The 27,418-nt window shown below is 42.1% G+C and overlaps 1 protein-coding gene across 5 annotated transcripts in view; it reads right to left on the bottom strand.

The window, feature by feature from the left end:
• Positions 1-1,729: 1,729 nt before the first annotated feature.
• Positions 1,730-27,418, bottom strand: part of glmna (glomulin, FKBP associated protein a) — an 87,510-nt gene continuing 61,821 nt past the window's right edge. For all 5 annotated transcript variants that reach the window (XM_087990452.1, XM_087990454.1, XM_087990455.1 and 2 more), the window contains exons 10-19: positions 27,194-27,224; positions 26,196-26,285; positions 26,009-26,050; positions 15,935-16,008; positions 13,090-13,174; positions 5,535-5,644; positions 4,070-4,133; positions 3,057-3,183; positions 2,612-2,694; positions 1,730-2,500 (exon numbers count right to left, since the gene is read on the bottom strand). In XM_087990452.1, coding sequence (XP_087846578.1) covers positions 2,375-2,500; positions 2,612-2,694; positions 3,057-3,183; positions 4,070-4,133; positions 5,535-5,644; positions 13,090-13,174; positions 15,935-16,008; positions 26,009-26,050; positions 26,196-26,285; positions 27,194-27,224 — 832 coding nt within the window. In that variant the 3' untranslated portion in view covers positions 1,730-2,374. The remainder of the gene's footprint in view (positions 2,501-2,611; positions 2,695-3,056; positions 3,184-4,069; positions 4,134-5,534; positions 5,645-13,089; positions 13,175-15,934; positions 16,009-26,008; positions 26,051-26,195; positions 26,286-27,193; positions 27,225-27,418) is intronic.

Consider the following 27,418-nt stretch of genomic DNA (forward strand, 5'->3'; position numbering starts at 1 on the left):
GAAACTTTCAAACTCACAAATGGGAAGGGACTGGACAAAGGCAAAAAAGTTAAATCAGGGTAGGAAGAGATAGGTTCCACGGGGCAGAAACAATGGGTCTGTCTGGATAGTTCTGTTTGTGGATTTTGGGAAGAAGGTAGAAGTGGGCTGTAAGGGTTTGGAGGACTGAGAGCTTGGAGGCTGTGGCGGGGAGGGGATTCCCAGTTGAGATTAGGTGATCACTGTGGACACAATAGCCTGATGTCCAATTGTGAGGTCAGCATCTAGGAAGAGATATGAGAAAGTGTCCAAGACCTGGTGCTCAGACTCCACAATGTAGAGATCAGTCCGCAAGACATCACTCATTAGGCCCAGAAGGGGCATTGTTGGGATCAGTCATGAGTTTGCATAACGTGCAATGAACTGACTGAGGTAGCTGCTATTATGCAATGTTGAAACATGTAATAACTCAGTGATGCTCTCAGAGTCCTACTAGTATATAGTTGAGTTTTATTTCAAATATAAAATACATAACTAAGATTCTTCAGTAGTATAGGGAGTGAATTTTTCAGTGTTCGCTGTCATTACTGCTCTGAAGCAATTTCAGAATCCACGTAAGTGCAGGTAAACATGGAAATAAATGTATCCTTTTATGTTATTGGTGTGGCTGTTAAAATTCCTTTCATGGGAAAGTAAAATTCATTTCTCAGAGATTTTTCTGAGGGCTACATGGTGGCTCAGTGGTTAACACTGCAGCCTCACAGCACCAGGGACCCGGGTTCGATTCCAGCCTCTGGCAACTGTCTGTGTGGAGTCTGCACATTCTCCCCGTGTCTGTATGGGTTTCCTCCCAAAGTCCAAAGATGTGCAGGTCAGGTGAATTGGCCATGCTAAATTGCCCAAAGCGTTAGGCGCATTAGTCAGAAGGAAATGGGTCTGGGCGGGTTACTCTTTGGAGGATTCTGGATTAGTGGTGCTGGAAGAGCACAGCAGTTCAGGCAGCATCCAAGGAGCTTCGAAATCGACGTTTCGGGCAAAAGCCCTTCATCAGGAATAAAGGCAGTGAGCCTGGAGCGTGGAGAGATAACCTAGGGGAATGTGGGGGTGGGGAGAAAGTAGCATAGAGTACAATGGGTGAGTGGGGGAGGGGATGAAGGTGCTAGGTCAGGGAGGAGAGGGTGGAGTGGATAGGTGGAAAAGGAGATAGGCAGGTAGGACAAGTCCAGACAAGTCATGGGGACAATGCTGAGCTGCAAGTTTAGAACTAGGGTGAGGTGGGGGAAGGGGAAATGAGGAAACTGTTGAAGTCCACATTGATGCCCTGGGGTTGAAGTGTTCCGAGGCGGAAGGTGAGGCGTTCTTCCTCCAGGCGGATGGTGGTGAGGGAGCGGCGAAGGAGGCCCAGGACCTCCATGTCCTCGGCAGAGTGGGAGGGGGAGTTGAAATGTTGGGCCACGGGGCGGTGTGGTTGGTTGGTGCGGGTGTCTCGGAGATGTTCCCTAAAGTGCTCTGCTAGGAGGCGCCCAATCTCCCCAATGTAGAGGAGACCGCATCGGGAGCAACGGATACAATAAATGATATTAGTGGATATGCAAGTAAAACTTTGATGGATGTGGAAGGCTCCTTTAGGGCCTTGGATAGAGGTGAGGGAGGAGGTGTGGGCACAGGTTTTACAGTTCTCTCCACGCTCCAGGCTCAATGCCTTTATTCCTGATGAAGGGCTTTTGCCTGAAACGTCGATTTTGAAGCTCCTTGGATACTGCCTGAACTGCTGTGCTCTTCCAGCACCACTAATCCAGAATCTGGTTTCCAGCATCTGCAGTCATTGTTTTTACCTACTCTTTGGAGGGTCAGTGTGGACTTGTTGGGCTAAATAGCCCGTTTCCACACTGTAGGGAATCTAATCTAATCTAAAACCTTTTCTTCGAAGTCTATGGTGAGTCTCATCACTTTGCTACCAACCAAAAAGTCTGGGACTGCACATTTTCTGAATAAATTAATCAATAAGTTTTCAAGATATTTTTCTCTCCTGTCTCTATTATTTGGTGAGAATAGCTCCCATTGCCTACATATGAAACATGATATTTAAGTAGTTCTATGTGGCTCTTTTATTTACAAACATCATTTTGTCATTAATTCTTAACTACCCGCAGGTGTTCATTGTAATCATTAGAAACTTAAGCAGTGACAAATAAAACTGAAAATTCTTCTCAAACTTCAAATACATTTGTATACTATGACCTCATCTGTGTAGTCTCTTTAATATGAATACCTGATGAAAGTATTTGAAATTATCCTGCATAAAGACTGGCTTGAAGAGGAGCATTTAAAGTGAATTCCTCTAGTTGAGACTAGGAAGTCAGAAATTATATTCTTCCAATTTTCACACTGTTCCCTAAATAAACGATGAAGCCACATTTTTCTCTTCTGCTCGGGATTTCATCTTTGCCTCAACTAGCTCCTCTATGCGTGCTTGTACACTTTCCATTACATCAAATGTGTAGATAGCTGACTGCAGAACCTGAAACAATAACAAATAAAAGGAATAAAATGACATACACTTAAGGGAACGTAAAACAGCAACTTGAAAACAGTGATGAATATCAAAATATTCAATCAGCAAGACATTTACCTCCAACTGCATAGCTGTGGTCATTTTTGGTAACTTTTTACCACCAACTGTCAACGAACATTGCATTTCACATTCAACGGTATCTGTAATCATTAAAGTGAAATGGAATAATGTACCTTGCACTTGCTGAGATAGCTTTTTTGCTTTTACCGAATTTTTTATTGGCAGAATAATTAATACTTCAAACTAAGTTATAGTTTCCAGTGTACCCTTCAACCTGTTAGGAGTCAAAAAGGCTGGAGTTCCATTCATTGTTTACACAAGCAGTGGTTTTGTAGAATCAGCAAATTTAGCTTCACTCACCAAATGGAAAGCATACTTCACCTGTTTTTTGTTGTCAGGATGTCAAATGGAATAACGTATGATCTCTATTCAAGATAACAACACAAAACACATTTGTTATGGAAATACAGTTAAATACCACGGTTCTATTTGAATAACCTACCTTTGGTTTTCTGGTTCTCTCTTTTGTTTCTCATCTCTGCTTCATAATGAGCCCTAGACATATTCAAAGCAGTGCGCAGTGGTTTCAGGAAGCTATCAATCCAGAAAAGATTAGTCCATAATCCAGTCTACAAAAGGTTAGAAAATGTATAAATTGTTTAACAGAATCAAGATTTAATCCATTGAGACAATAAATTGAATGATTATGAAATATGAATTTCTTTCACTTTTGATTACTGGTGTCTAGAAATTCTGCGTTGCTGCTGCAAGTTCAGCAAAGGACTTCTATCTGTTAAACTGCCCTCGCAATGACAGTTTCTTAAATCCCAAAGCTGTCTGCAAAAATGATGTGGACAGCCCAGTCATTATGTCACATCCAAGACATCCAACTAGCAAATACACCGTGGGCGGCACGGTGGCACAGTGGATAGCACTGCTGCCTCACAGCGCCTGAGACCCGGGTTCAATTCCTGCCTCAGGTGACTGACTGTGAAGTTTGCACATTCTCCCCGTGTCTGCGTGGGTTTCCTCCAGGTGCTCCGGTTTCCTCCCACAATCCAAAGATGTGCAGGTCAGGTGAATTGGCCATGCTAAATTGCCCGTAGTGTTAGGTAAGGGGTAAATGTAGGGGTGTGGGTGGGTTGCACTTCGGCAGGTCGGTGTGGACTTGTTGGACCGAAGGGCCTGTTTCCACACTGTAATGTAATGTAATCTAAAATGAGCTGGAACTTTGGTACAACACCTTGTTACTCCAGATTTATTGCATTCCCACTGGTAATTTGCATTAGGAAATGATGGTATGGGCCCTGATTACATCATATGTACTGCAACCAACAGACATTTTTTAGAATCTTTTCTTGCTAACGGCACCAAAACATGAAGGCCAGGTAAATTAAGTTGAGGTACATATCAATCTCCAGGAAGTGATCACTAATTAAACTTAAGTCAAATATAAAAACTGTATAAATAAAATAGATTTTTCTTAAAAACCAAATTTTTAAATTAAATACTCACTTGATTCTCCCACTCATTATCCCTAATTACAAGGTACCTTAGAAGATTCAGCGATGCCATGATCCTAATACAAAAAAGAAATTCAAAAAACCATGAAAAGTCCTGCTTGTCAGTACCCAACTTAAAATCTTTACTTTCAGTGACAAAGAAATTGTTTATCATTGTAAAGAACAAAATACATTACATTCTTATTTTACCTGCTTGATAATCAAAAAGGTAGGCTCTATTAATGATTCAGTAAGTTTCTGGCACGTAGCTAAGTCAAAAAAGATGGAGCTATAGGAATACAACATATCAGTATCCTCAGAAATACAGATGGGAAACATCAGACAGGATCTCGACACTCCTACCCATATTGTGATTCCACCTGAAATTATGCACTTTGATGGCTAGATTAGGCTTTGTTCTGATGGTTCTGATAGCTAATTAGTATCATCTAGGCTCAAATCTGCATAGGACGAAACGTATGTGTGGATTATGGTGCCTCTGAAGCTATAAAATCAGCTATCAGTTAAAAATACTGGGTACGGTTTGAGAAAATAAGAACAAAAGATGAGGAAAAGCAACACTCCCTCTAATTGTTTTCGAAGTGTATGTATGTTTTATATACATGTAGCCCCTTTAAGTGTTTCTGTGCAGCCATACACCAGCAGTGATATTTCAAGAGATTACTGTGCATGGTGTCCTGGAAAGTTTTGCTGTGCTATACGAATGTGCAGTTTAAATGGAATATTGTAGAAAATTTAATATAGAAATCACTTACTTGCTTAGCAGTATACAACTCATTTTAATTGCCCTGTGAAGCAACGTTGCATCATTGCCAACAAGAGGCCAAGCTGAGTAACCTAATTACTTCCAAGTCATGGCTTACTCCACAGTCAACCAGGGTGTTATAATGTTAAAAATAAAACTGTGCAACACCAGGTTATAGTCAACCAGCCATGTTGACAACCACATGATGAAGGAGCAGCACAGCGAAAGCTAGTGCTTCCAAATAAACCTGTTGGATTACAACCTAGTGTTGTGTGATTTTTAACTTTGTCCACCCTAGTCCAACACTAGCACCTCCAAGTCAAGGTGTTATAATAGCAGTTCTGTGATCCTTCCATCTTGGAGACAAGCTGAAAAATGTGTTGCTGGAAAAGCGCAGTAGGTCAGGCAGCAAAGGAGCCGGAGAATCGATGTTTCGGGCATAAGTCCTTCTTCAGGCCCGAAACGTCGATTCTCCTGCTCCTTTGATGCTGCCTGACCTGCTGCGCTTTTCCAGCAACACATTTTTCAGCTCTGATCTCCAGCACCTGCAGTCCTCACTTTCTGCATCTTGGAGACAAGCACCTAGTGTACATTTTAAACCCATTTATTGTGACAAAATGCTTATTGAAATCACAGGTTGAGCCAGGGTTTTTGGGCTAACCCATTGTTACCTGTTTAATCCTGATCCTAAATCAAATGTATTGAAACCTACCTATCGGAGTTTTGAAGCAAGTCTGTTTCTGCTCCTTCAGGAAGTGAAAGGACTGAATGAAGTAAAGGAATCAATTGTGGGCCTGAGAACCACACATTTTCATTGCCAGGCTGAAAGCAAACAAAAAGGTTAAAATGTATAAAGAAGCAAAATTTTAAAAAGTGGGGTGTAGAAGGGTAATGAAGGAAATATTTAGAAATCTACAGTCAACATTAGGTTGCACTTCAGCTTGGCTACTAGTTGGTCAGAAAAATACAGCACATCATCTGAAATATTTAAGCATGTGTTTGGTTATAAAGCGGTTATCATTAAGTCAAAGCAATGCAAAACTGACTTAGTCAGGTGGTGTTGCAATCAAAGTAAAGCTTAGAGTAGGAACAAATTACTGCAGATGCTGGAATCTGTACTGAAAGCAAATGCTGGAGATCACAGCGGGTAAGACAGCATCCATAGAGACAGGGCAAGAAATGTTTTGAGTCTAGATGACTCTTCATCAGAGGAGGAGACAGAATTTATGTTATAGTTTGGGAGGGGTTAGGATGAGGTTAGTGGGTGTAGGGTGATGATGGAGAAAAGATGTTGATAGTTCAGATTGAATGTTCAGAATATGAGAATGGCAGAACAATGGTGTGATATGCCAGACTTGAAAGGCCAGTAAGTGGGATGGGGGAGGGGAGGACATAGAATGATACAGCACAATACAGGCCCTTCAGCTTTCAATGTTGTGCCAGCCTTCTATCCTATTCTAAGATCAGATTAAGGTACATACCTTTCATTGTACTAACATCCATGTGCCAATCCAATTGTCGCTTAAATGTCCCTAATGTATCTGACTCTACTACCACTGCTGACAGTGCATTCCAAGTATCCATCACTGAGTAAAGAACCTATCTCTGACATCTCCCCTAAACCTTCCTCCAATTACCTTAAAATTATGATCCCTCGAGATAGCCATTTTTGCCATGGGAAAAAGTCTCTGGCTATCCACACTATCTATGCCTCGCAACATCTTGTACACCTCTATCAAGATACCTTTGATCCTTCTTCACTCCGATGAGAAAAGCCCTAGTTTCCTCAGCTTTTCTTCGTAAGATATGTCCTCCAGTCTAGGCAGCATCTTGGTAAATCTTCTCTGCATTCTTTGTAAAGCTTCCATATCTTTCCTGTAATGAGGTGACCAGAACTGAACACAATACCTCAAGTCTGGTCTAACCAGAACTCTACAGAGCTGCAGCATAACCTCACGGCTCTTAAACTCAATCTCCCTGCTAATGAAAACCAACACACCACACACTTTTCTAACAACCCTATCAACCTGGGTGGCAACTTTGAGGGATCTGTGGACATAGACTTCAAAATCCCTCTGTTCTTTCATACTGCCAAGAAGCCTGCCCTTAACTCTGTATTCGGCATTCAAATTCAACCTTCCAAAATGAACCACTTCACACTTTTCCAGGTTGAATTCCATCTGCCACTTATCAGCCCAATTCTGCATCATGTCAATGTCTCGTAACCTACGACAGCCCTCCACACTATCCACAACTCCACCAACCATCATGTCATCAGCAAATTTACTAACCCACCGTTCCACTTCCTCATCCAAGTCATTTATAAAAATCACAAAGAGCAGAGGTCCCAGAATCGATCCCTGCGGAACACCACTGGTCACCAAGCTCCAGGCTGAATACTTTCCATCTACCACCATCCTCTGCCTTCTATGGGTCAGCCAATTCTGTATCCAGGTTTCCCTGTATCCCATTCCTTAGTTTCTGAATGAGTCTACCATGGAGAACCTTATCAAACGCTTGCTAAAATCCATGTACACACATCCATTGTTCTACCTTCTTCAATGTGTTTTGTCACAGCCTCAAAGAATTCAATAAGATTTGTGATGCATGACCTGCCCCTCACAAAGCCATGCTGACTATCTCTATGGTTTTCCAAGTAATCATAAATCCTGTCTCTCAGAATCCTCTCCAATACTTTTCACGCCACAGACATAAGACTGACTGGTCTGTAATTCCCAGGATTATCCCTTTTCCCTTTCTTCAATAAAGGGAATAACACTAACCATCCTCCGATCATCTGGCATCACTCCAGTGGACAGTGAGGATGTAAAGATCATTGCCAAAGGCGCAGCAAACTCGTCGCTCGCTTCCTGTAGTAACCTAGGGGATATCCCATCTGGCCCAAGGGATTTATCTATCCTTATGTTTTTCCAAAATTTTCAGCACATCCTCCTTAACATCAAACTGTTCTACCATTTCAGTATGTTTCATACTGTCCTCAGAAACGTCAAAGTTTCTCTCAGTCGTGAATACTGAAGCAAAGTATTCATTAAGGTCCTGCCCTATTTCCTCCGACTCCTGGCACAAGTTCCCTCCACTATCCATGATCGGCCCTACCTTCACTCTGGCCATCCTCGGTTCCTCACATATGTGTAAAATGCCTTAGGGTTTTCCTTAATCCTACCTACCTAAGTTTCTTCATGCCCCTTTCTAGCTCTCCAAAGACCATTTTTCAGTTCCTTCCTGGCTACCTTGTAACCCTCTAAAGCCCTGTCTGATCCTTGCCTCCTCAACCTTAAGTAAGCTTCCTTCTTCCTCTTGACTAGATTTTCTAAATGCCTTGTCATCCAAGGTTCTTTCAACCCTTCCTTGCCTCAGTGGGACAAACCTGTCCAGCACTATCAGCAGGTGCTTCCTAAACAACCTTCACATTTCTGTTGTGCATTTCTATGAAAACATTTGTTGCCAATCTAGGTGTCTCAGTTCCTGCTTAAAAACATTAATTCCCCCTCCCCCAATTAAATACTTTCCCACACTATCTGTTCCAATCTCTCTCCATGAGTATAGTAAGGGTCATGGAGTTGTCATCACTATCACCAAAATGCTCTCTCACCAAGAGATCTGACACCTGGCATAGTTTGTTGCCAAGCATCAAATCCAATATGGCCTCACCTTGAGTCAGCCTATCTACATATTGCATTAGGAACTCTTCCTGGACACACCTGACAAAAACTGTTCCATCCAAACTATATGAACTAAGCAGATTCCAATCAATATTAGGGAAGTTAAATTCACCCATGACAACAATCCTGTTACTTCTACACACTTCCAAAATCTGCCTCCCAAATTCTCCTCCGTGTCTCTCTTGCTACTGGGGGGCCTGTAGAAACCTCCCAATAAATTGACTGCTCTTTTCCTGTTTCTGACTTCCACCCATATTGATTCTGTAGACAAACCTTCCTCTCCCCTTCTACAACTGTGATACTAACCCGGAGTAGCAATGCCATTCCTCAAGCTCTTTTATCTTCTCCCCATTCCTTTTGAAACATCTAAACCTGGAACATTTCTGCCCCTGTGATATCCAAGTCTCCGTAATGGCCACAACATAGTTCAAGTACTGATCCATGCTCTGCGTTCATCACCCTTATTCCTGATGCTTCAACCCATCACTCCTCACAGACTCTCTGCTCACTGTATCTGGCTGTTCACTACTAATTCCATTACATGATCTGTAGCTCAGGTCCCCACATTATAACAAGCTCAAAAGAAAAGGAAGAAATGGGAGTTGGTTCAAAATTTAAAAGGTGTTGAACTCAATATTAAGCCCAGAAGGCTGTAAAGTGCCTAGTCTGAAGATGAGGTGATGTTCCTCCAGTTTGCACTGTGATTCACTGGAATACTGCAGCATGCAGACAACAGACGTGGGCATTAAGCGGGATCCACACTGAGACGCACATCAACTATGCCCAGAGGAACATCAATTCTGTTAAAGACACTCTTTGGTCTGCCCAAAACTTGTTGGTGTTCCAGTTGAAGGAATTGACCCCACCCAAGTGTTGCAGACAGGCACATTCTAAGGTCCAGAAATACATGCTGAAGGATGCGCTGAAGCTTGGGGCAGCTGCCGACAGGGTCTTTGGGGAAAGAACACAGTGTAAGGTCCTTCAGCCGAAGAATAACAGGGGTCCATTCAGTAATTGGGCCTTGCTGATGCCTCAGCTAAATCCCAAGAGGTTGACTGCAAATACAAGGAATGGTGAACATCAAAGACTTAATTTGTTCTCTAAGTTAAACGAGTATAGATATAAATGGCCCCATTAACTGTATAGGTACCAAAGATTTTTTTCTATGAATAAAGTATATTTTTGCAATAAATAAATAAAATTGAGCAGGACGCGGTGTTAAAATGACTGGGAATGCTTAGACACAGACCAGAGGTATTCTGCAAAGCAGTCACCCAGTCTGCATTTGGTTTCTCCAATGTAGAGTAGGCCATACTGGATGCAGCAAGTCCTACACACAAGATTGGAGCAGGTACAGATGAAATGCTGCTTCATCTGGAAAAACTGTTTAGGCCCTTTAATAGTGAACAAGGAGAAGGTGAAGGGGCAGGTGTTGCACCTTCTGTAGTTACATGGGAATGTGCCATAGAGAAGGAAGTTTGGTGTTGGCGGTTGTGGAATGGACCAGGGTGTCCCGAGGGAATGATCCCAGTGAAATTTAAATGTGGGTGTGAGGGGAAGATGTGTTTGGTGTTGACGTTTTGCTGGAGTTGTCTGAAATGGCAGAGAATGATCCTTTGAACGTGGAGGCTAGTGGGATGAAAAGTGAGGACAAGGGGAACCCGATCACGCTGTTGTGAGTGATGGGAAGGAGCAAGGGCAGAAGCATGAGTGATAGGTTGGATGCGGGTGAGGACTGTGGGCAGAAAACCACAGTCATGAAAGAAGCATCTTTTCTTGTACATTGATGACTACTTTGGTGCTGCTTCATGTTCCTGTCAGGTCTTTAAACTTTATTAATTTTGCCTCCAATTTCAACCCCTCTATAAACTTTCACATCATCCATTTCTGACACTTCCTGTCCTTGACCTGTCTCCATTTTGGGGAATAAACTGTCCATTGACATCCACTAACTCCCATAGCTACATTCATTACAACTCTTCACATGCCATGTCCTGCAAGGACTCCATCCCATTCTCCCAGTTCCTTTCCCTATGTCCCATGTTGGGATGATGCCATCTTCCAAAACAGCGCTGCTGACGTGAGTTACTTCTTCCAAGACTTACTTCTTCACCAGCCTCCACATCCAAAGGATCATTTGCCACCATTTCAGACAACTCCAACAGAACACCACCACCAAACATATCTTCCTCTCACTCCTCTTGTCTGCATTTCGCAGGAATCATCCCCTCCAGGACACTGTAGTCCATTCCACAACCCACCCACTCTAACACCCCACTCCACAGCACCTTCCCATGTAACTGCAGAAGGTGCAACACCTGCCCCTTCACCTCCTCCCTGCTCACCATCCAAGGGCCTAAAATGTCTTTCCAGGTGAAGCAGGGTGACTGCTTTGCAGAATACCTCCAATGTTGCACAAGCAGGACCCTGACCTTCCTGTAGCTGGTCATTTTAACAGTGTCCTGCTTGCATGCTCACATGTCTGTCCTTGGCATGCTACAGTGTTCCAGTGAATCCCAGCGCAAACTGGAGGAACAACACTTCATCTTCAGACTAGGCAATTTACAGCCTTCTGGACTTATTGAGTTCAACACCTTTAAATTGTGAACCAACTCCCATTTCTTCCTTTTCTTTTAGTTGGTTATCATGTCCCCCCTCCTCCCAATGCACTTACTATCCTTTCAAGACTGGCAGGAGACACACCATTGTTCTGCCATTCTCAGATTGCGATCACTTAATCTGAATTATCAGCACCTTTGCTCCAATAGCACCCTACACCCACTTCACCCACCCGCCCCAAACTACAATATAAATGCTGTCCCCGCCAAGCTTCACTTAAGCTCTGAAGAAGAGTCATCTAGACTCTAAACGTTAGCTTGCTGTCTGACCCACTGAGATCTCCAAATCTCAGGAAGTGACTGATTTAATTCCAATTATACAGTTATATTGTTGCGGTGAAATGGAGAAACTGCTCTGCAGCATTTTTGCAAGTCTGCAGCATGAAGGCTAAACATAAAAGTAAAATGACAGAAATCATGCTTGTGTTGGCCCAGATTTCACAGTTTTGATGAGAATGTAACTCAGAATTTGCCAACATTACAACTGTGAAACTAACAGCAACATTTGGCATCATACACTCAATTACATGTAGAAAATCACAAGTTGCTAGCAATGATTTCTTGTGAACTCAAGAGTGCACAAATAAGTACCCACAGATTTCGAAATGTTTAAAAATCTCTTCAAATGACATGAATTTCTATATTTTATGCACTGTCACTGCAAAATTTCCCAAAATGTTGTGTCCTTTTGAATGAGGTATAATGGGGCCTTTTTATGGATTCTACACTATACTTTTCTAAATTATTCCTCTGAAGCCGAATAACTAATCTGTTTTGTGGAATGTCAAATTTCTCCATTATCAAAAATTCTATAACATTTTAAATGTAAAAATGCTCATGTTTATGATATTTCAGCTTCTACATTAATCCAATTTGTGTGCCTCAATCTTTGTTTTGTTCTCTGTACAATTATTCAAAAGTGAGAAATAATCAGAACATTTTTTTCTGGCTTTTTGACTTTGAGATTACTTCAATTTGATTGGCTGTTTTGCCAGTTTTATTGTTTTATTATTGGTTGATGCCTGGAGATCCTCTTAACATGGTGCCAGTGAAATAACTCCACAGAGACCAATATCCCACCACCAAGTCATTCTTTATTTAGACAGGAACAGCCTTAGACTTTAGTATTGCTTCTTCAGAGCCTTCTATCAGAATCTCTGACAGTCCTCTTTTCATCATGATTTGGAGATGTCGGTGCTGGACTGGGGTGTACAAAGTTAAAAATCACACACTAGCTTTTGGAGTGCCACTCCTTCATCAGGTGATTGCCTAATCACCTGCCACAATCAGGTTGGAGTATAACCTGGTGTTGTGTGATTTTTAACTTTGTACACTTTAACACTTTTCATCAGTCAGCCAGGGCTCCCTGATTGGTGCTCTTAATTTGGTCCTATCAGGGAACTCGTATTCTCAGAGGTTCAACTGGTTGACCTCATTACAATCACTACAACCAGAATCAAACTACCAAGAAAGAATTAATGCCAAACAGATTGCCAGATCTTTGTGGGCAGCTTTCTTTGAAGTCAGAGAGTGCTGTTACTTCACACTGACTGCAGAATCTGGGCTATTTTCTCCATTGAAACAGTATGAAAAAAGGTAAAAATGTACTTAAAATTCATTTTCAATATGACTAGCAGCTTTTTAAAAATTAAATTTAATAAGTATGCAGAAGAGATGTGTTTCAGCAAGATCACAGATTGATTCTTTTATTTTATTATTGTACTTATATGTATCGTAGTATGCACCTTCTATTGTACAAATATAGCTGAAGAATTCATTCTTTGCTTATACTTCATGCATTAGATTAGGACTAGCAAATAATTCAGAAAACTGATCTAAAAGACAATCAAGGCTATTGCTAGTGATACTTTGGAAAACAAAGCGCAGCACCTTTCCAGACACATACATAGGTACATACCAATATTTATAGACAATAAAATACTTCTAGGCTTATTAACATGCTTACCTTCAATGCTAGGTCAATCTGATTTTTAAGATTTTGTATAACATAACCTTGTACGCCAGCATGTTGGCTAGTTTTAAACAGGCACCTATAAAACATAAGGAGAAAGTGAGGTCTGCAGATGCTGGAGATCAAAGTTGAAACTTTATTGCTGGAACAGCACAGCAGGTCAGGCAGCATCCAGGGAACAGGAGATTCGACGTTTCGGGCACAGGCCCTTCTTCAGGAATGAGCAGAGAGTGTTCAGCAGGAGAAGATAAAAGGTAGGGAGGAGGGACTTGGAGGAGGGGAGTTGGAAATGTGATAGGTGGAAAGAGGTCAAGGTGAGGGTGATAGGTCGGAGTAGGATGGAGGCGGAGAGGTCAAGAAGAAGACTGCAGGTCAGGAAGGCGGTGCCGGGCTGGAAGGATCCGGCTGAGACAAGGTGGGGGGAGGGGGGATGAAGAAACTGGTGAAGTCCAAGGGAAACTTCCATATCCGCCACAGATTCACCTGCACCTCCACCCACATCATCTACTGCATCCGCTGCAGCCGGTGTGGCCTCCTCTATATTGGGGAGACAGGCCGCCTACTTGCGGAGCGATTCAGAGAGCACCTCTGGGCCACCCGGACGAACCAACCCAACCAACCTGTGGCACAGCATTTCAACTCCCCCTCCCACTCCACCGAGGATATGCAGGTCATTGGACTCATCCACCGCCAAACCACAACAACCCGACGGTCGGAGGAGGAGCGTCTTATCTTCCGACTGGGAACCCTCCAACCGCAGGGGATGAACTTGGACTTCACCAGTTTCTTCATCCCCCCTCCCCCCACCTTGTCTCAGCCGGATCCTTCCAGCCCGGCACCGCCTTCCTGACCTGCAGTCTTCTTCTTGACCTCTCCGCCTCCATCCTACTCCGACCTATCACCCTCACCTTGACCTCTTTCCACCTATCACATTTCCAACTCCCCTCCTCCAAGTCCCTCCTCCCTACCTTTTATCTTCTCCTGCTGAACACTCTCTGCTCATTCCTGAAGAAGGGCCTGTGCCCGAAACGTCGAATCTCCTGTTCCCTGAATGCTGCCTGACCTGCTGTGCTGTTCCAGCAATAAAGTTTCAACCTATAAAACATAAAACTAGCATCACAGTTCCAATCACATCAAGTTAACTTCACTCTGTTCATCCACCACCATACAAACATAGTACTGTTGCTTTAAAAATGACTTACATGTGATTCTTTTTAAATAGTGCCACTATAGTAGTTAACAAAACTACCATAAGTTGTTGCAACATTTAAAATAAGCTGAGTTCAAAATGTTCTTTACCATAACACTAATACCCTTACACAGTATTAGTCTAAATCCCTTAGTTTGCAGTTATTGTTCAATAACTTTGAGACTATTAAAATCATAGCATGTGAAATAAATTGACAAGTCTGGAGTTACATAATAGGTTGTACCTGCTATGAATTGTGCTTTTCCTAAAGACTTTTTACAATGTTAAGATAGATTGAGGTGTGGAATCCATTCTTTTTATTTGAGATTCTGCGTTTAGCCTATTAAGCATTTAGGAAGATCCAGTAACCCAAATAAAGTGGACACACACCACAGGGATGCAGTCTTCCAAGTCCTTTGCTTTAGTCCAAGTCAGTGACAGATTAACATTTGAGACTGGAGTTATGGCCATTTTCACATCAATCCATGCCTGAAAAGCTTTGCATCAATGTGAAAGTTCCATCCTCAGTAAAATTATTGATCATCTTAACAAAACCCATAAATGCATAACCCCTGCTTTGTGCACTTTTCAATTGTAATCATTTGTGATGGATAAAAAATATTTTATTCTCTTTCTTAAATTCCACTTATTTGCAATTCCAGTACAATTTTATAATAAAGTAATTTGAGATTTTCATTGAACATATTACAGACACAGTAATTATAAAACAAAACTGCACAATTGAAGATTAGTTAATCACTTGGTTGTTTTAAAACTCATCCAGAGTGCAATTTGACATAGGTTTTTACATTAAAATCTTGCTATGAATGAAAATCAGCATTAAAATTGCAGCATTTCTAATTATGAGTTCCAAACAAACAATAAATATCCAAAATCAAATCTCTAAAACATAAAATTACATCAATATAATGTAGGGTAAGCAACAATTTTAAAAAAAAAACTATCTGACCTCTTAGGACACATGATAGTTAGTTGCATAATTACATTAAAGATGAAGCGAGACATCAGAAATGAAGCTATAAATTACAAAGAAGTAACAGCACAGAAATATTTAGAATTAGCTTTAGCAACTCAAAAAAAAGTAATTGTATACAATTCAAAAACATATTATACAGCAAAGTTATGGTTGAAATGGCTCTACGGTTTGGCGAACTGGTGGTTTTCCTATGAACTGAACATCATGGCTTAAGTTGTTTTGCTTTCTGTGATCAGCAGTACCTAAATTGTGAACTCACTTGCAGTGCCACAGACTACTAAAAGGTTTAAAACTCACATGAACTTAAACAAATTCAAATTTGCAATTTCTCTTCCCAAAATAACACTTCACTATTTAAAATGTGCTGTAAAATACAGTTGGTGATTACTATTTATCTGAAAAAGTTCAAAAGCTTGTCATCTTGTGCTAATACCATGTATGTTTATATATTTAATGAGTTTGTAGAAAAGGGGGTTTGTAAATTAAATTTACTGTTGTTTGTGTTATATCTGGTACGCTTGCCTTATTTATAAACAGTTTTTATGCATATCCTAATCTAAAAGTCCATCAAATGTGTTCTACCGAACTTATTCAGAAAAACTGGCAGAAGACAATCTCTAAAATACAATAAATCTTTTCTGGACTATACTCACCTAAATAATTTGTATTTTCCTTCTGGATCAAACTTGTCTATGTACTGCTGAAATATCTTTAGGCTCCATTTTCGCTAAAACAAAGTTGTGAAGACAATTAGAATTGTAGAATAGGATAGAACAGAAGAAAGCCATTCAGCTGGCCTTTGACTCTTTGAACAAGCTATGCATCCGTTGGTCCATCTGATCATTCTTTCCTCATAACTATGTTTACATCTTTCCTTCAAGCTTTTATCCAATTCTCTTTTTGAGGTGCCATAGAATCTAATTTCACCGGCCTTTCAGGCAGTACATTCCTGGTCACAATAACTTGCTGTATGAACCTTTTCTTCCATCTGCCTGTTCTTTGCCAATCATCTCAAATCGGTGTCCTGTAGTTACTGAACTTTCTGCCACTGGAAGCAGTTTCTCCATGTTATGCATACCATTCATGATTTGTCACTCCTATCAAATCGGTTCTTAATCTTCTCATCTCGAAGGCAAACAACCCCAGATTCTTAGCCTCTTCATATAACTTGTCCGACATTCCTGGCACCACTCAATAACTTCTGCACCATTCTAAGAATTTGTCATCTTCCTTTAATTAAGGCAATACTCCAGCCATCGACCAGAAGACATAAAAGCAGAAGTAGGCCATTCACCTCTGCTAGGCTGCTCCATCATTCAATGAGGTCATGGCTGATCTGAATTCTCAACTCCACTTGTCTGCCTTTTCCCCCACAACCCCTTACTCTCTTACTGATTAAAAATCTGTCTGTCTATCTCAGGTTGAATGTACTTAACGAACCAACCTCCACCGCTCCCTCTGGTAAATAATTCAGATTTGTTCCCCTCTCAGAAAAGAAATTCCTCCTGATCTCTATCTCTAGTATGTCCATTGGTCCTAAACTTCTCTACAGTGTTCTGCAAACACAGAAACCAAGAGCAGGAGTAGGCCCTTCAAGCTTGCTCTGCCATTCAAAACTATCATGACTGATCTTCTATTTCAATGTCATACTCGTGTTCTCCTCCTATTTCTTGATGCCTTTTATATCTAAAAATGTATCTCTTTCTTGAAATTTGACCTCCACAGCCTCTGGAGAAAATTCCACAGGTTCACAATCCTTTAAGTGAAGAAAAGTTTCACCTCAGTTCTAAATGGTCTATCTTGTATCCTGAGACTGTTCCCCCGATTCTGGACTCCCCTTAGAAAGAAAACATCCTCCCTGCACCTAATCTACCTGGTTCTGTTCAAATTTTATACATTCCAATTAGATCCCCTCTCATCCTTCTAAACTCTAGTGGATACAGGCCCAGTCAAACCAATCTCTCCTTGTAGGGTTCTCCTGCCACCCCAGATATCAGCCTAATGAACCTTCTGCTCCATTTCCTCTATGGATAGAATATCCTTTTTTAGGTAGGGAGGCAAAAATTACATGCAATTTTCCAGGTATGGTCACTACTGAAGACTATTCTTCTACAGAAGTCAGATACAGATTTATTTAGTATCTGGTTCAAGCTGCCTCCTATTTAGCTCCACTCCATGTTTGAGCATCCATTTGAATTCTCTTTTATGTGAGCCACAAATTTACTGTTATGCTTTATCTTTGCTCCCTCCTTTCCTTCTTTCCAAGTTTAACTTAATTGTCTGCTGCATTGAACCACATAGTTGTTATAAACCACCATTTATAACAGGGCGGCACAGTGGCTAGCACTGCTGCCTCACAGCACCAGGCTCCCAGGTTCGATTCCAGCCTTGGGTGACTGTCTGTGTGGAGTTTGCACATTCTCCCCGTGTCAGTGTGGGTTTGCTCCGGTTTCCTCCCATAGTCCAAAGATGTGCTGGTCAGGTGAATTGGCCATTCTAAATTGCCCATAGTGTTAGGTGCATTAGTCAGAGGGAAATGGGTCTGGGTGGGTTACTCTTCGGAGGGTTAGTGTGGACTTGTTGGGCTGAAGGGCCTGCTTCCACACTGTAGGGAATCTAATCCATTTAACTGTTTCATTTTAGTCTTTATATCTTTAATATTTTGTTGAACTTTTTCATCTTACACTCACCAGGACATTTACAAGAATGCCAATGTAAAGGGAACAATGGTACACGATATAAAATGACAGTGCTAAATGGTTAGTAGGGTGGATTCTGATTGGTAACAGCGTGGGTGTAGTCACTATCTTGTCTGCTGTGAACAGCTGAAAGGATGCATTGTTTGATACAATCCGCCAGACTTTGGGACATATGGCCTTTACACCTACATTATGCCAGCATTGAATTTCATATACCACCTCATTCATTTTTGTGATTATTTTGCGCTTGATGGCAGTCTCCTGTTATGATGAACACTGCTTGTTTTGCTTGTGCAAAGGAACATTGTGAAATAGCCAGCTTCACCTACTGCTCAAATATTTGGGATACCTTAAATTTGAGGTATTTAGGCACTTTTCAGGAATGAAAGCATTGGCCATAGGCCTATCCAGGCACTGCGCATTATATATAGTGACAAGTGATCTGATTAGGGTAGGCATCATCTGCAAGACGGCTTTAATTGTCCAAGACGGGCAAGATACTATTTGTACCCAACCAGTAAAAGCGCAAGACAGTATCCAACATAAGATGTGATTCCACAACTTTATTGGTCAGAGTATTGAGTACAGGAGTTGGAAAGTCATGTTGCAGCGAAGCAATTTTTGGAATATTCCATGCAGTTCTGGTCTCCTGCCTATCAGAAGGATGTTGTGAAACTTGAAAGGGCTCAGGAAAGATTTACCAAGGGTTGCCAGGGTTGGAGGATTTGAGCTATAGGGAGAGGCTGAATAGGCTAGGGCTGTTTTCCCTGGAGCCTCAGATGCTGAGGGGTGATCTTACAGAGGTTTATAAAATCACGAGGGTAATGGGATAGGATAAATAGACAAGGCTTTTTCCCCGGGATGTGAGAGTCCAGAACTAGAGGGCATAGATTTAGGGTGAGAGGGGAAAGATATCAAACAGACCCGAGGGACAATTTTTTCACGCAGAGGAATGAGCTGCCAGGAGGTGGTGAATGCATCTGTTTGAGTATATGAATAGGAAGGGTTTAGAGGATTAAGAGCCGGGTGCTGGCAGGTGGGACTAGATTGGGTTGGGATATCTAGTTGGTAGGGACGAGTTGGACTGAACTGTCTGTTTCCGTGCTGTACATCTCTTTGACTCGATGACTCTAATTGCAACATTTAAAAAGCATCTGGATGGGTATATGAATAGGAAGGGTTTAGGGGGATAAGGGTCAGGTGCTGGCAAATGGGACTAGATTAGGTTAGGTTATCTGGTCGGCATGGGCATGTTGGACCGAAGGGTCTGTTACCGTGCTATACATCTCTATAACTCGATAAGTGGTTAAATAACCTGAAGTATGCTAAGAATTACTTTAATAACCAATACATAATAGCCACTTGATGGAAGGTACATATATTATTACAGGCTCTTTGCAAATTCAAAAAACATACATACATTGCATCTGTTTCAACTTATCAAAATAGATAACAGCCATTATCAGATTCATTTCGCAGGGCAACACCTCAACCAATCAGAATCAATTTAGTGTCATAGAGTCATAGAGATGTACAGCATGAAAACAGACCCTTCGGTCCAACCTGTCCACGCCAACCAGATGTCCCAACCCAATCTAGTCCCACCTGCCAGCATCCGGCCCATATCCCTCTAAACTCTTCCTATTTATATACCCATCCAAATGCATCTTAAATGTTGCAATTGTACCAGTCTCCACCATATCCTCTGGCAGCTCATTCCATACACGTACCACCCTCTGCGTGAAAACGTTGCCTCTTAAGGTCTCTTTTATATCTTTCCCCTCTCACCCTAAACCTATGCCCTCTAGTTCTGGACTGGGAAAAGACTTTGTCTATTTATCCTATCCATGCCCCTCATAATTTTTTAAACCTCTATAAGGTCACCGCTTAGCCTCTGACGTTCCAGGGAAAACAGCCCCAGCCTGTTCAGCCTCTTCCTGTAGCTCAGATCCTCCAACCCTGGCAACATCCTTGAAAATCTTTTCTGAACCCTTTCAAGTTTCACAACATCTTTCCGATAGGAAGGAGACCGGAATTGCACGCAACAGTGGCCTAACCAATGTTCCTGTACAGCTGCAACATGACCTCCCAACTCCTGTACTCAATACACTGACCAATAAAGGGAAGCATACCAAACACCTTCCTCACTATCCTATCGACCTGCGACTCCACTTTCAAGGAGCTGTGAACCTCCACTCCAAGGTCTCTTTGTTCAGCAACACTCCCGAGGTCCTTACCATTAAGTGTATAAGTCCTGCTAAGATTTGCTTTCCCAAAATGCAGCACCTCGCATTTATCGGAATTAAACTCCATCTGTCACTTCTCAGCTAATTGGCCTATCTGGTCCAGATCCTGTTGTAATCTGAGATAACCCTCTTCGCTGTCCACTACACCTCAAATTTTGGTGTCATCTGCAAACTTAGTAACTGTACCTCTTATGCTCGCATCCAAATCATTTATGTAAATGACAAAAAGGAGAGGACCCAGCACCACTCCTTGTGGCACTCCACTGGTTGTCACAGGCCTCCAGTCTGAAAAAAAACTCTCCACCACCACCCTCTGTCTTCTACCTTTGAGCCAGTTCCGTACCCAAATGGCTTGTTCTCCCTGTATTCCATGAAATCTAACTTTGCTAATCAGTCTCCCATGGGGAATCTTGTCGAATGCCCTACTGAAGTCTATATAGATCACATCTACTGCTCTGCCCTCATCAATCTTCTTTGTTACTTCTTCAAAAAACTCAATCAAGTTTGTGAGACATGATTTCCCACACACAAAGCCATGCTGACTATCCCAAATCAGTCCTAGCCTTTCCAAATACATGTACATCCTGTCCCTCAGGATTCCCTCCAACAACTTGCCCATCATTGAGGTCAGGCTCACCGGTCTATAGTTCCCTGGCTTGTATTTACCACCCTTCTTAAACAGTGGCACCACGTTAGCCAACCTACAGTCTTCCGGCACCTCACCTGACTATCGATGATACAAATATCTCAGCAAGAGGCAGACCAATCACTTCTCTAGCTTCCCACAGAGTTCTCGGGTACACCTGATCAGGTCCTGGGGATTTATCCACCTTTAACCGTTTCAAGACATCCAGCACTTCCTCCTCTGTAATATGGACATTTTGCAAGATGTCACCATCTATTTCCCTACAGTCTATATCTTCCATATCCTTTTCCACAGTAAATACTGATGCAAAATATTCATTTAGTATCTCCCTCATTTTCTGTGGCTCCACACAAAGGCTGCCTTGCTGATCTTTCAGGGGTTAAAAATGTGTTGCTGGAAAAGCGCAGCAGGTCAGGCAGCATCAAAGGAAGAGGAGAATCGACGTTTCGGGCATAAGCCCTTCTTCAGGAATGAGGAGGGTGTGCCAAGCAGGCTAAAATAAAAGGTAGGGAGGAGGGACTTGGGGGAGGGGCGTTGGGAATATGATAGTTGGAAGGAGGTTAAGGTGAGGGTGATAGGCCGGAAAGGGGGTGGGGGCGGAGAGATCGGGAAGAAGATTGCAGGTCAAGAAGGTGGTGCTGAGTCTGAGGGTTGGGACTGAGAAAAGGTGGGGGGAGGGGAAATGAGAAAGCTGGAGAAATCTGCATTCATCCCTTGTGGTTGGAGGGTTCCTAGGCGGAAGATGAGGCGCTCTTCCTCCAGGCGTCGTGTTGCCATGGTCTGGTGATGGAGGCGGCCAAGGACCTGCATGTCCTTGGCGGAGTGGGAGGGGGAGTTAAAGTGTTCAGCCATGGGGCGGTTGGGTTGGTTGGTGTGGGTCTCCCAGAGGTGTTCTCTGAAACGTTCCGCAAGTAGGCGGCCTGTTTCCCCAATGCATAGGAGGCCACATCGGGTGCAGCGGATGCAGTAAATGGTGTGTGTGGAAGTGCAGGTGAATTTCTGACGGATATGGAAGGATCCCTTTGGGCCTTGAAGGGAAGTGAGGGGGGAGGTGTGGGAGCAAGTTTTGCATTTCTTGCGGTTGCAGGGGAAGATGCCGGGAGTGGAGGTTGGGTTGGTGGGGGGTGTGGATCTGACGAGGGAGTCGCGGAGGGAGTGGTCTTTCCGGAACGCTGATAGGGGTGGGGAGGGAAATATATCCTTGGTGGTGGGGTGGTAGGTGAGGACCAGTGGGGTTCTGTCCTGGTGACAATTGGAGGGGCGGGGTTCAAGGGGGGAGGAGCGGGAAGTGGAGGAGATGCGGTGGAGAGCATCGTGAACCACGTCTGAGGGGAAATTGCGGTCTTTGAAGAAGGAGGCCATCTGGGTTGTACAGTATTGGAATTGGTCCTCCTGGGAGTAGATGCGGCAAAGGCGAAGGAATTGGGCATATGGGATGGCGTTTTTACAGGGGGCAGGGTGGGAGGAGGTGTAATCTAGGTAGCTGTGGGAGTCAGTCGGTTTATAGTAAACGTCCGTGTTGAGTGGGTCGTCCGAGATAGAAATGGAAAGGTCTAGGAAGGGGAGAGAGGAGTCTGAGACGGTTCAGGTAAATTTGAGGTCGGGGTGGAAGGTGTTAGTAAAGTGAATGAACTGTTCAACCTCCTCGTGGGAGCACGAGGTAGCACGATACAGTCATTGATGTAGCAGAGGAAAAGGTGGGGGGTGATGCCAGTGTAGCTGCGGAAGATGGACTGTTCCACATATCCAACGAAGAGGCAGGCATAGCTGGGGCCCATGCGGGTGCTCATGGCTACTCCTTTGGTTTGGAGGAAGTGGGAGGATTGGAAAGAGAAGTTGTTCAGAGTGAGGACCAGTTCAGTCAGTCGAAGGAGCGTGTAATGGAAGGGTACTGGTCGGTTCGGTGGGAAAGGGAGAAGTGGTGGGCTTTGAGGCTTTCGTGATGGGGGATGGAGGTGTATAGGGACTGGATGTCCATGGTGAAGATAAGGCGTTGGGGGCCGGGTAAGTGAAAATCATGGAGGAGGTGGAGGGTGTGGGTGGTATCCTGAACGTAGGTGGGGAGTTCTTGGACTAAGGGGGACAGGACCATGTCAAGGTATGCAGAAATGAGTTCGGTGGGGCAGGAGCAGTCTGAGACAATGGGTCAGCCGGGGCAGTCAGGTTTGTGGATTTCGGGCAGGAGGTAGAAACGGGCAGTGTATTATTTTTACAGATAGCTGAGATCTCCTTCCAAGTTTGTTTCTCAATTTCCCTCTGACTATTAGGGGGTCTATAATACAATCCCAATAAGGTGATCATCCCTTTCTTATTTCTCAGTTCCATCCAAATAACTTCCCTGGATGTATTTCCGGAAATATGCTCCCTCAGCACAGCTGTAATGCTATCCCTTATCAAAAATGCCACTCTCCCTCCTCTCTTGCCTCCCTTTCTATCCTTCCTGTAGCATTTGTATTCAGGAACATTAAGCTGCCAGTCCTGCCCATCCCTGAGCCATGTTTCTGTAATTGCTATGATATCCCAGTCCCATGTTCCTAACCATGCCCTGAGTTAATCTACCTTCCTTGTTAGGTGCCTTGCATTGAAATAAATGCAGTTTAATTTATTAGTCCTACATTGTCCCTGCCTGCCCTGACTGTTTGATTCACTTCTGTTCTCCACTGTACCAGTCTCAGATTGATCTCTTTCCTCACTATCTCCCTGGGTCCCACCCACCCACCTTACTAGTTTAAATCCTCCCAAGCAGTTCAAGCAAATTTCCCTGCCAATATGTTAGTCCCCTTCCAATTTAGGTGCAATCCGTTCCTTCTTGTACAAGTTACTTCTACCCCAAAAAGATTCCAATGATCCAAAAATGTGAATCCTTCTCCCATACACCAGCTCCTCAGCCATGCATTCATCTGCTCTATCCTCCTATTCCTGCCCTCACTAGCTCGTAGCACTGGGTAAATATTACTACCCTTGAGGACCTCCTTTTTAAATTTCTGCCTAGCTCTCTGTAATCTCCCTTCAGAATCTCAACCTTTTCCCTTCCTATATCGTTGGTTCCAATGTGGACATTGACCTTGCCCCTTCAGAATCTCAACCTTTTCCCTTCCTATATCGTTGGTTCCAATGTGGACATTGACCTTGCTGGCATCTCTCCCCCGTGAGAACATTCTGCACGCTCTCTGAGACATCCTTGATCCTGGCACCAGGGAAACAACACACCATTCTGCTTTTTCTCTGCTGGCCACAGAAACGTCTGTCTGTACCTCGGACTACAGAATCCCCTAACACAACTGATCTCTTGGAAGCCAACGTACCCATCATTGCATTAGAGCCAGTCTCAATACCAGAAACTTGGCTGTTCATGCTACGTTCCCCTGAGAATCCATCACCCCCTACATTTTCCAAAACAGCATACCTGTTTGAAATGGGTATATCCACAAAAAACTTCTGCCCTTGGTGCCAACCTCTCTTACCCTTCCTGAAGTTAACCCATCTACGTGACTGTATCTGAGACTTTTCCCCCCCATTCCTATAACTGCCATCCATCACATACTGTTGCTATTGCAAATTTCTTATCGTTTCTATCTGTCTCTCCAAGTGATCCACTTGATCTGATAAGATACGCATCCAACAGCATTTATGGCAGATATAATCCGCAGTAACCCTTAAACTCTCTTTAAACTCCCAAATCTGACAAGAAGTGCATATCACTGCAAAGGCCATTTTTGCTCCTTCACAATCTACAGACCCAGAAAAATAACACCGTCTTATTCCTCTACAAAACACTGCACCAGGTTAAATTAAGAGCTATGGCTTATATTTTAAGTTTAATCAAGAGACTTCTCTCCAAAAACATATAATCAAGAAAGAACCCACTGTACTCACTAATGCAGCCTTTCTCTTGGACAGACTTAAAACAACAATTAACTTATCTGATTCTGTGTTGTGAACTTCGCCCAAACAGGTTCCTCCAAGATTAGGTGTGAAATTCACTGTTTGTTAATTTTCCCAGATGCACTCCGATGTCCAGCGACACATGAATTCAAAAACAGCAAAGGCAGTAACTGTGCAGGTTCCCTCTCTCTCTCCTGCACTGTCCTCACCATGGGCTTCCTTTGTCTGTTCTTCTATCTTTTAAAACTGCTGTTGTTTTGACTTTTTTTTTCTAAAGTTCCAAAACAATGCAATAGCATATAAAACAGTAATTGTTGCTCCTGGAATTCGAGGAAATCACCTCCAGCACCTAAAATACCTCAAAAAAAAAAAGGAGCAGCTCTTACAGCCAGAAATTTTTCCCGTCCTCCATCTTGGATTAATGTATGGTTAAATTTAAATGATGTTTGGCATTAACTGTCAGTCATAATTTAACTGTTGTTAAAGTTAAATGTTGACTGGTGCATTTTGCATGACAATATCTTTAACAGAGTCAAAAATCACACAACATCAGGTTATAGTCCAACGGGTTTAATTGGAAGCACCAGCTTTCGGAGCGCTGCTCATTCATCAGGTTGTTAACAGAGTCGACTTTCCAGCCAATCAACACTTTGTTCTCATATATAGAAAAAGATTATAATTTGGAGATGCTGGTGTTGCACTGGGGTGTACAAACATAGAAAATGTTCTCCTTCATATTGGTACTCTTGCAAAATGAAAATGGCTTTTTCAACAATTATAAAGTTTGTAGTTCTTAACAAATTTATATCTTTGGTAATTTCAAAACTTCCAGATTTGGATTCCCTCCCTGTCTAAATTAGACCTCTTTCAGTTAAACTATTTTTACACTTTATTGGTCCTGGTTCTTTTCAAGAAATTTCCCAAATCTGATGACATTATAAATACTGTTCCCCAAATGAAACACTCTCTTCTATCCACATTTTCCTTCAAAACTAGATCCTGTGCTGCTTCCTTCCACAGTGGACTGGAAACGTACTGGTCAGGAAAATTCTTTAATAGTATCTTCAGATTCCTCCACTTCTTTGCTCATCACACTGTTACTATTCCAGTCTATGTTAGGAAAGTTACAGGCTTCCATTATCAGTACTATTACCACTACATCACAATTCTCGCATCCAATAATTAAATCTTATAAAGCATTTCATGTTCTTTAAATAAAAAAAAGTTTCATATCATTACATCAATACATACCAAATGTTCAATGGGACAGAGAGTCATGACCTTCACTAAATCCTATGGGCAGAAATTTAAGAAATTTATTAATATGTTAGTCAGAAATTAAACATTATAACCCATGTTACAATTCGTAGCTTTTCCAATGTTAGTCTCAACGTCTAGATCCCACATATATTTCCTTTATGCTTGAATTGTGGATTACCTGAGGAACACTAAGAATACTCTTCATTTCCAAATACTTATGAGAGAGATGATTATCTTCAATTGTTAATAAGCAATGTTCAAATAATTCCTGAAAAATATAGATTCAATAAATATACAACAAATTATTGAAGTTCAGATTTCAAAACAAAATTTAAAATGAATTAAACCAATAATTGATTGGGTTTTAATTGTTTTCGATCACAGAGGAAAGGCTGTTTTTCATGGAGTCTCCTTTAAAAATGGAAACCAGGACCTAGGTATGGAAGTACAGTTCAGTCCAGCGAATCCTGTTTTTTTGTCTGTAGGGGTGAAGGAGGTGGGGCATAAAGTAAACAGGCAGAAAACTTGAAGTCAGCACAGCCACTGAAAATTAGTGCTCAGTCAAGCAAGTCCATATTTACAATGAGGTTTAAATGTTCTTGAAGGTCAGTAAGATCTTTTGAAATGTCATGATCTGAGACCATTTAAATCTTCAGCTTTTTAAAAGTTAATAAAAAGGCTACAGCTGTCTTTTAGAATAAAAAGAAATTGCTGCTGGAGTGCATTGTTTGATGGGCCAACTGATGTAGTTTTTAAAAAAAATCTGTTCCTGTAGATTTAATAGACTTCAGTGTTGATAAATACTTGAGGGCTGTTATTCCAGCTAAGCTCATTGCGAAGGCTTAGCTGAGTTTCCAAATCTCCAAACACCACACATTATAATCAGCTTTGGCGAGGGGTGTTGGGGGCATGGTTGGGTTGAGTTGGGGAGTCAACTATGCACCCAATTGAGAAACGTAGAATAATTGGAAACAACATCTGGATTTTTGTACTAAATCATCTATACATGGAGTGTGAGTTTCAGAGGAATAATGATGGTAAACACTTCTTTGCAACCATTATTGCTGCAAAATCCTGGCCATTATTTGTCACACAAGAAGAAATTTATACTTAGATCCAATGTAAAAGTTTAAAGAGTTTTTCAGGTTTTCTGATGTAAAATACAAAAATGCTTACCAGACCTTTAGACAAAATGGACTCTTCTGTCCTATTATTAGAATAAACAAAGTTATTTTATGCAAGCGGAATAAACAATTTTTATAAAGTTACATTTATACAATATTTATGAAAATGTTCACAATCTTTTAAAACCAGTAACTTAATAATCTTAATATATTCATGAAAATAAAAGTTACCAATAAGTCAACTCAGCTATAATGTCAATGCAAAAGCCTTATCCTT

Source organism: Chiloscyllium plagiosum, unplaced genomic scaffold (genome assembly GCF_037043375.1).
Source record: "Chiloscyllium plagiosum isolate Xiang-an unplaced genomic scaffold, Cpla_swu_hap1 HiC_scaffold_9, whole genome shotgun sequence".
NCBI lineage: Eukaryota > Metazoa > Chordata > Chondrichthyes > Orectolobiformes > Hemiscylliidae > Chiloscyllium > Chiloscyllium plagiosum.